Source organism: Carlito syrichta, unplaced genomic scaffold (genome assembly GCF_000164805.1).
Source record: "Carlito syrichta isolate Samal-C Ts95f unplaced genomic scaffold, Tarsius_syrichta-2.0.1 Scaffold304561, whole genome shotgun sequence".
NCBI classification, from domain to species: Eukaryota; Metazoa; Chordata; class Mammalia; order Primates; family Tarsiidae; genus Carlito; species Carlito syrichta.
Window position 1 is genome coordinate 105683 of NW_007248657.1, and position 9404 is coordinate 115086.

Consider the following 9404-nt stretch of genomic DNA (forward strand, 5'->3'; position numbering starts at 1 on the left):
CCAGACGCCCGGCTGCTGCGCACGTCCCGCGGGGACTACCGCGACCACCAGGTAAGCTCCCCACCCCCACGTCGATCCCAGTGGCGCCCAGATCCCCAGGCGCCCCGAGCGCCCTGCCAGGGTCGGCCACCTCCGACGCGAGGACAGCTTTGCGCTCACAGCTGCCCAGGACCGAGCTCTTCCGGGGTCCCTGGAGTCCCAAATCCCCACAAGCCAAGGAAGCGATCCTTCCAATTGACAACCGGGGAAACTGAGGCTCAGAAAGGTGTGGCGCTCTGCTGAAGGTCACACAGACTGCAGCAGAACTTCGGATCTCCGAAGCATCAACCGAGACCCAGGTGTAGCCCACAGAATGGTAGGTGGGACCTGAACTTGGTATGAACTTCTCACGTGGCCTGGTGTTGTGCTCCTCTGAAGTCACGTACAGGCCGGGTTTTGCAGTATCTTTAACACCTAACGCGTGCTGCTTCTCTTTTTTATCTAACTTGAAGAGCAGGCTTCCTCAGGCATGCCTCGGGCAAGAAATCCATAGTGTTGTTTATTATGTTACATTTTGGTTGCCTTCCATGAGAGCTGGTTACCAATCAGAACAGTAATACAAGCTTTTCTTAAAAAAAAAAAAAAAAAACTATCTGTTTCTTTTAAGTAGATCTCTTAACAGAAAAACAGTAGTAAGTAGTGAAGTCGAGATATAGGAATGACAAGGCAGGATGGGCATTGGGAGTGCTACCAGCTTCATGTTCTGTAGACCCTTTGTTTGCCTGGGTGTGGATCTGACCCCTCTGTTCACTGGCTGGTGACCTCAGGTCAAGCTCTGAAGGGCTCTGAGCCTGTTTGCTGACCTTTTAGAGATCTAAAAATAGCAGCTTCCCAGCCAGAGATTTGGGGGACAGAGCTGATGCAGCCTTATCACAGGGCCACTGCCCAGTGAGCATTTCTCGAACATTCTGTAGTTTTTCAGTAAGTAGCAGGTTGAGATTTGACCCATGCCCTTACCATGCCCCCAACACAGATGGAGAAACGTCCTTGCCTTCCCCTTACCCATCTGACAAGAGGCACATAGGTTTTATCTCTAAATCCTGAGCATAGTTTGGGGATCTTCATGAGCCTGGCACCCTATGCACACACCAGGCTGCCTCCTGGTGATACTTCATGGCTTAGCCCAGCCACCCTTCCTCTAGGAAGCTTTCCCTGACCCCCAGTGGTGCCACAGATACCTTCCCTGGGGCCCCCCTCCACCCAGGGTTGTGTACCTTCTTTTTTTTTTGAGTTGGAGTCTCACTCTGTCACCCAGACCGCTCCCGGCCACTGCAGCCTCGACCTGCTGGGCTCCAGCGATCCTTCTGCCTCAGCCTTCCAAGTAGCTGGAACTACAGGCACACCCAACTAATTTTTTATTTATTGTAAAGATGAGGTCTCGCCAAGTTGCCCAGGCGGGTCTCGAACCCACGGGCTCAAGCAATCCACTTATCTCAGCCTCCCAAAGGCGTGGGATTACAGGCTGAGCCACCGAGCCCGGCTGGTTGTGTACCTCCTTAGCAGTCATCACCTGGAATGCACCCTTGACTTGCTTGTCTGTTCCATGAGCCACATCAGTTTCATCCCCACCCCAGGCCCTGGCAGGGAGGTGTGTGTATACAGTGGTGATGAGTTGGTTTCAGACTCCCCAGATTCCTGTTTCTACGCACTGGTTCTGTGGCCTTAATCAAATTCTCACACTTCTCTTTGTGTATTTCCTCATCTATAAAATGGGATGTTAAATAATTGACGCTTGACAGCGTGAGATAAAACGAGATAATGCTCATACCTGGCATCTGACACATGCTAAGTGAATGTTAGCTGTTACTATAATCCTAGTAAATGTATCCTGGCACAGGCCCTGATGTCGTTCTTTTCCTGCTCTCTGATGGATGGGCAGAATCCAAGTGGCATCAGAGCCTCACAGGAGGTTAGAACAAAAGATTCTCATCTCCCTGACTAAGCCTATCCCATCCCAACGGGGCCTGGGAGCAGATGGAGGGAGGGTCTGGGCTTTGGCCAGAGCCCCACACCTCCCCTGCCAGCTGTTCCTGGCAGCCCTCACTGGGAGTCAAGCGTGCGGTGCCCAGCTGGGATCTCCAAAGGTGTCAGGCATTTGTCAGAGAGACACACCCGCCTCTGCCTTCAGCAAGGGGTCTCTCTGTGAGGGGAGGGGGGAGAAAAAGCCACAGAAGCAGCCCCCCTTTTCACTTCCCATGATTCCTGTCTTGTAAACCCACGTGCCTGTACCACTTACCACTTCTAGGGGTGGAAGGGGTCTTAAACAGACACCGTGCTTTCCTTGACCCCTGTGTCCTTTCCTCATCGCCTTGGGCTCCAGGGCTACCTTTTCAAGGAGACCTTCCCTGACAGCCTTACTTAAGCTTGCAGCATCCTTCGCCTCCCCGGCATTCTCCGTGGCACTTGCCATAAGTAGCAGCCCTGGTGTTTTACTTTTCTGTTTATCATCCCTCTCCTCCCACAAGACCACAGGCTCCTTGAGGGTGAGGTTTTGTCCCTGTGTTCACTGCTCTGTCCCTGTGCCTGTCCCTGTGCCTGGCACTGTTGGCCTTGGAACCAGACTCAGTGAGTTTGGATCCTAGCTCTGCCAGTTAATTCCTGTGTGATCCTTGATAAGTTACTCAACCTCTCTGGGCTTCTAGGATCCTCTTCTGTTAAATGGGACTGACAAGAGTCCCTATCTCACAGGGTGTAGGATTCATAGAATTAATATTTTCAAGGTACTCACAATATAGTGCTTATTTTTAATATTATTTATCAAATGAATGAAAATGGGTGTCACTCCAGACTATGTGATCGACTTGACGGCAGGATCTTTGGCTTGTTCTTTAAACAACCTTCCTGCCCATTATCTATTACAGCTTTTTGTACTTTAATAAATATGGGGGAGGGACAGAGAAGGAATCTCACACAAACACACACATACACACACATGTGAAAGCACATTACACCTAGACCCTCAGAGGACATGTGTGTTATATGCATCCAGGATGGCTCATCCTGGGTATGAAGGTGATATTTCATGAAGAAATGAATGTCTGAACATTTTCCATCACTTGTAATTCACACCCTCATAAATTCCTTTATTTTAGCTTCTTGGGTCTCCTCAAGTGTTAGGAAGAAAAAATGCAATGCTTACAGTGCTTAAAGATAGTTCTGTTTACAAGATTAAAGGAGGACAGTTGTCCAAGTAACCAGGTGTTCTCTAGAACGTACAAAGCTAGCCATGGTGCCCGCTAGTGGGAGACTGTCTGTGGCATCTGAATGTTCTGTCCCTACTGTGAGGCTGCTCATTCTGTAACTGGAAGTCTGGTTGCCTGTGTATTTTTCTTTCTTGGCCAAAAAGCCTTTTGCCAACAAAGAGACTGTAAAGAAAAGAGCCTCTGCAGAGACAGCTGTGTTTGGTCTGGTAAATGGACAGAGTGGGGCCCAGCATCAGGGGTGGGAGGAGACCAAGGGTGCTTCCACCCATCATGGTGTTTGGCACCATGAGGGGCTGGGGGTGGCCTCCTATCAGCACCCACCTGCTGGCTGGTCTCCCATCTGCAGCCTCCCTTGGCAACTGAGAGGTGGGTGGAGACTTGTTTATCAGGAAGAACCTTCTTCTCTCAGCAACCATTCTTGCTTAGGGTTGCAGGTGGCAGGGCAGCTAGTCAGGAGGCTTCGAGGAAATGGAGGTTGTATGTGCCAGCCTTCAAAAAGAAGGCCAATAACCATCTTCCTCCCCTCCAGAGCCTGGATGTTCTGGGAAAGTGTCTTCCTTGGGGAATGGTCACTCTTGCAGGGCACAGAGGGGAGCCTGCTGAGTGTCACAGAGGCTGTGTGGCCTGGTGGTAACCAGCCCAGTCACCAGTCCTTGCTGCCCGTTAGCATCTCTTCCCCTACCCCGAACCTCAGACTCCCATGTGTCAAAATGGGAGCGACAGAGGTTCCCAGGTCACAGGGCCATGAGGGCTTTTATGAAACGAGGTCTTTAAAGTATAAGCCCAGCACCAGACTCAGCGAAAGGGACCTATCATGAGAACACCAAGGGTTTTCCTCAAACCTTTTTTTAAATGTTTTGTTCTAAAATACAGGGAAGAAGTGGGCCAGCTGGAGGGTCCACAGAGCTGACCAGCCAGATACCACCCACCAGGCCAAGCCCTGAGGATATCACTAGACAAATCACTTGGCAAAAGTGCTCTTTTATTGAGCAGGGTTTTTTGTTGGTGGTGGTAGTGGTGGCCGTGGTGTTTTTGTTTCTCCCACACACTCCAAGCCCAGTAGGTGCTCAGTCCATGTTCACAGATGCCACATGCAGTGTTATTTCTGTACCAATCATGGCGGGTGTACTGTACAAGCATCGACCCTCCCTTTTCTGTTTCAGATCTCAGGTGCACATCTTGATTTTAGAAGTAAATACACCATAGTGTTTGCTCCATTTTGTTTCATGCTCACTGTCCTTTTTTGTAGCATATAGCATGGTTGTCACGTGGTCGTGCCGTGGACTCGGATGGACTAGGCTCTAATCTTGGTGACCTTGAGCCAATTCCTTGACCTCTCCAAGCCTGTATTGCTCCTCTGCAAAGTGGGGGGAAAATAGTATCTACCTCAGAAGGTTGTCCTGAGGATGAAAGGAGAGAAGCGTTGGAAGTCTGCCTGGCTCAGAGAAAGTACTTGATAAAATATCATTGTTATTCCCAAGCACGTGAGCTCTTGTGTCTTAGTGACTATTATTGCTGTAACAGATGACACAAACCTGCTGGCGTAAAATAAGACTTATTTACTTGAAACAGGATCTCACTGTCACCCAGGCTAGAGTGCAGTTGTGCAATCATAGCTCACTGCAGCTTCCACATCCTGGGCTCAAGTGACCTTCCCGCCTCAGCCTCCCAAGTAGCAGAGACTACAGGTGCGTGCCACCACATCCAGTTGATTTTTGTTTGTGTGTAGAGTCATAGATTTTTTTGTTGCCCAGGCTACAGTACACATTTATTATTGTACATTCTGGAGGTCAAAATTCCAAAATGGGTCTTAGTGCACTAAAGTCAAGGTGTCAGCAGAGCTCAAGAGAAAATCATTTCCTGCCTGTTCCAGCTTGAGGCTGCCTGCATTCCTTGACTCGGGCCTTGCCTTCCTAAACCAGCAGTACAGCGTCTGCAGATGCATGCTCTGCTTCTGCTGTGACACTCCCGCTCTGACACTCTCTCCTGCCTCCTCCTTTTTACTTACAAGGACCCTTGTGATTATGCAGTGGCGATAGTGTATCGCAGATCATCCAGCTCCCCATCTTGAGAGCCTTTATTTATTTATTTGTTTTTATTTTTATTTCTGAGTCGGAGTCTCAATCTGTCACCCAGGTTGGAGCGCAGTGGCACGCTATGGCCACCACAGCCTCAATCCACTGCGCTCAGACAATCCTGCCTCAGCCTTCCAGGTAGCCAAAACTACAGATGCGTGCCACAGCCTGGCTAACTTTTTGATTTATTGTAGAGATGAGGTCTCGCCAAGTTGCCCAGGCTAGTCTCAAATCCCTGGGCTCAGGCAATCCTCTCGCCTCGCCTCCCAAAGTGCTAGGATTACAGGCGTGAGCCACCATGCCCGGCCAGATCCTTTCTTTAATCTGCAAAGCCCTTTTTGCCTTGTAAGGCAACATAGTCATAGGTCCTGGGGTTAGGACGTCTTGGGGCCATCTTTCTGCCGGCCATACCTAGCTCCCAGCCATTGCTTACACTCAAGTGACTCAAGGTGGCATATGCCTCAGCCCACTGAGTAAGAGGTAACTGAGCCCTCATCGGGTAGGAAAGAGTATAATTAACTGTGTGAGTGGAAAAACTGGTAAGGGCCACTGACATTCTGCACCTGCCCTGAGTGTCTCCTTTTTTCTGGTGTGTGCTCAGGACCCCAGCAAAATCCCTGAGATGACAGGCAGCAACATCAACAGCACAGAGGAGAAAAAGCAAAGCAAATCACAGCAGCTGAAAAAGGTTTTTCAAGAATACGGCGCTGTTGGCGTGTCACTGCACATCGGAATCTCACTGGTCTCCTTGGGCATATTTTACATGGTAGTTTCAAGGTAAGGTTTTTGCCAGTCATAAAGATTTGTTTTTCACTGTTGTGAAAGAGTATATGACTAAGAACTGATTTGCTAAGACTTTTTATCCACCCAGCTTCTTTCATTCCATTTTTTAAAATTCTGTAAGTCTAATAGCCAAATTAATTTATTTAATCTTTTGCTGCAATAATTATTTTCTTTGCCTTTTCCCCCCCTAGTGGTGTGGACATGTCTGCAGTCCTGCTTAAACTGGGATTTAAAGAGTCGCTGGTACAGTCAAAAATGGCAGCAGGCACAAGTACCTTCGTGGTGGCCTATGCGATCCACAAGCTGTTTGCACCAGTGAGAATCAGCATCACCCTAGTCTCTGTGCCCTTGATTGTCAGATATTTTCGGAAAGTGGGATTTTTTAAACCTCCAGCTGCGAAACCTTAATGAACTCTTCCATCATAGGCACCGAAAACCTATTTCTTTTAAATTACACAATTTGGATTGGTTGTAGGTTATAGGGTTTATTTGGGGGGGGTACAGGGAGCTAATTGCTAAGTTCTTGTGGATAAATTTTACTTTTGCCAGCAAAAGTCAGGCTTTTGAATAATTATATTTTGCTTCATACATTTTGTTAATGCTGTTCATCACAGGACTTGTAGACATACTCTTAAATGTCACAAATGAGTTAACATCTCAAAACAAAGTGGCCCATAAAATGTTCCTTCTGGAAAGATCTTCCTTCTGAAAGATCTTTGGTGAAGATCTGTAAAAGCTCCAGGCTTGAGTGTTTTTTTTTGTTGTTTTTTTTTTTTAAGTGGTGATTAATTTAGCTGGCTCTTAAAATTCCCTTCCTCTGATATTTTTTATAAGCTGCCTGCAATTTATGCAAAACAGCTGCTAGTGCTACAATTAATGAAACAAAACGTAACAATATATAATCACAATCTAAATTAACCTCAACATTTGGATATTCATTACACTTGTTTTTGAGGAGAGAAAAGTATTTCTGGTATGTTTCACTGATCCCCAAACACCTTCCAATCGGGACATGAAGGGCCCTATATCAGGTGACTTCTGAAATTTCATTGAAGTAGGTCAGGATCATCTGTCTGTTTAGGTAAAAATATGGAAACTGCCTGTAGCAGTGGTGCCGTGTGCCAGCGTTCACAAAGGAATTTGGATACCACACATCAAAAGCTAAGACAATCTTAGCTTTTTTTAGACAATCTTTTCTTAACCTATATCTCAAACTTCAGACATTCCAGAACTGTCATGATGTTTACATTGTCTCTACTTATTTTAGTTGGGTTAAAACTGTGTATGAAAAAAAGATTTTTGTAGCACTTCCTAAAAAGAAAAATGAATAGCACTTGTTATAAATGGACAGCATCTATGAAATAATACAAGCTGAGAGGGCCAGGCATTAGTCTGCCGAGGCAGTGTTACCCAATGAAGGTCATGTGTTAGGGAGGATAATTAAGAATAGAAGCAGCTGGGCTCAGTGACTCAGCCTGTAAGCCCAGCACTTTGGGAGGCTGAGGTGAGTGGATTGCCTGAGCCCGCAGGTTCGAAACCCACCCAGGCAACTTGGCGAGACCGCGTCTCTACAATAAATCAAAAATTAGCCAGGCATGGTAACACACGCCTATAATTCCGGCTATTTGGAAGGCTGAGGCAGGATTGCCAGAGCCCAGCAGGCTGAGACTGTAGTGGTTGGGAACGTGCCACTGCACTCCAGTCTGGGCAACACAGTGAGACTCCAACTCAAAAAAAAAACAAAAAACATAGAAGCTCAAGCACATAGACCCAAATGGCAACTTCTTCCTTAAAGTGGTCAGGAGCAGGCGATTGGAGGAGTTCCATCCTGATGCAGGACACTTGTTCCACACTCTGGAACACCATTTAAGCAGCCTGCCCTGTTGCATGGTTGAGGGAATTGCATTTCTCCTTCTGCCTCCCAATTCTTTTAAAATTACATTTGTGACTATCAGAAAACTAACAGAACTAGTCACTGACTGCTGGTTTTACTGAGATTTGGCTGTTGACGGTTCCCAAGTTAGCTCAGTAACCCGTGTCAATTATCTCAGTTAATGTTTCAAAGAATCTTTGTGGGGTAAGTTTCCCACCTGCAAGATTTTTGAAGTGGAACCATATTTCTTTTAAAGCAATTAGCCTGTTGCCAAAAGCTTTACTGATTTAAAGCTGAAACTGACTTTCTAGGATTTTATTCCAGGGACCTCTCCACAGCTGAGATGCCCTGTACCCGTGCTAGATAATTCCGTGTGAGCAGACCATCACATATTGTGCTTAATTTGAGCACTTTGGCTCCTAACCCCTTCCTTACCAGTCTCCCATTCACATCCTAGTAATGCCTATGCAAAAAAAAAAAGCTGACAGTGATCCCTACAGGTTTAAGGGCTTAAATCTTAAACTGTAAGTGAAGAGTAACGAAGTGTGTGGAAAGGGCAAGCAATAAAAGTAACCATACCAAATAGCCACATTGCCATCTTCTGAGTCCTGACCCCACTTCTGAGTCCTGGCCCCTGTGGCCAATGGTCAAAACAGAAAACTCAAGCTAAGGAGGACAAAGGATCAGGGAATGAAACCATTGAGTTCACCAGCAAGATGTACAGAATGCTTGTGTTTACACCGTTTTTATGTAACTGGGAAGTAAAACTGATGTATTTTAAAAACGCAAGCCATTGTTTCTCGTTTTTTTAAGCTGACAAAGTGAGCAGCTTAATAAAGTTTTTGAACCTTTTATTCCACTTCTAGTAAGCCATTATTGTTGCTGATTAGGAAGTGGCACCGTGTGACCAGTGTCTTAATGTGCTACCACAATGAGCTTATTCTTTGCTTGTGTGGGACTCTAGGGAAATGTCCCAAGTCTAACTAGTATCACTGATGAAGTTGGTCACATGACAGTAACTATGGCATGGGTGGTACTCTGGTTCAGCTCAAGACTGTGGGAACCAAAAGCTCCTTTGCCCCAAAGGACCAAGTGACCACTCCAGTTTTACTCAGTTGTGTTTTTAAGTTGCTCTATCTTGACACTTAGACATGGAAGTTTCTTTAGATCGACTGTTTTGCTATATCTTGATATATCTGTCTAGGCTCTCGCATTGATCTCTGCTAGTTCTAAGTCCAGCTCTTCCACCATTCCTTCACTGTCAGGCTCACCATCTGTGGTCAACAGACATGACATTGGCACCTATAAACAAATAGGTAGCTTGAAGTGTTAGGAGCACACCCAACAGGAGAGACCAAAAGAGGGCCAGGCACCCATTCATTTCCATGCCAACAGTGAGCAGGTGCTGGAAAGAACTATCTACTCCAGGTA

At 46.7% G+C, this 9404-nt stretch overlaps 1 protein-coding gene across 1 annotated transcript in view; it reads left to right on the forward strand.

Moving 5' to 3' along the window:
* Positions 1 to 6837, forward strand: part of FAM210B (family with sequence similarity 210 member B) — a 16552-nt gene extending 9715 nt beyond the window's left edge. Inside the window, exons 2-4 of the mRNA XM_021713464.1 lie at positions 5 to 51; positions 5919 to 6094; positions 6292 to 6837. Of these exons, the coding sequence (XP_021569139.1) occupies positions 5 to 51; positions 5919 to 6094; positions 6292 to 6508 (440 nt within the window). The 3' untranslated portion in view covers positions 6509 to 6837. The remainder of the gene's footprint in view (positions 1 to 4; positions 52 to 5918; positions 6095 to 6291) is intronic.
* Positions 6838 to 9404: the final 2567 nt, after the last annotated feature.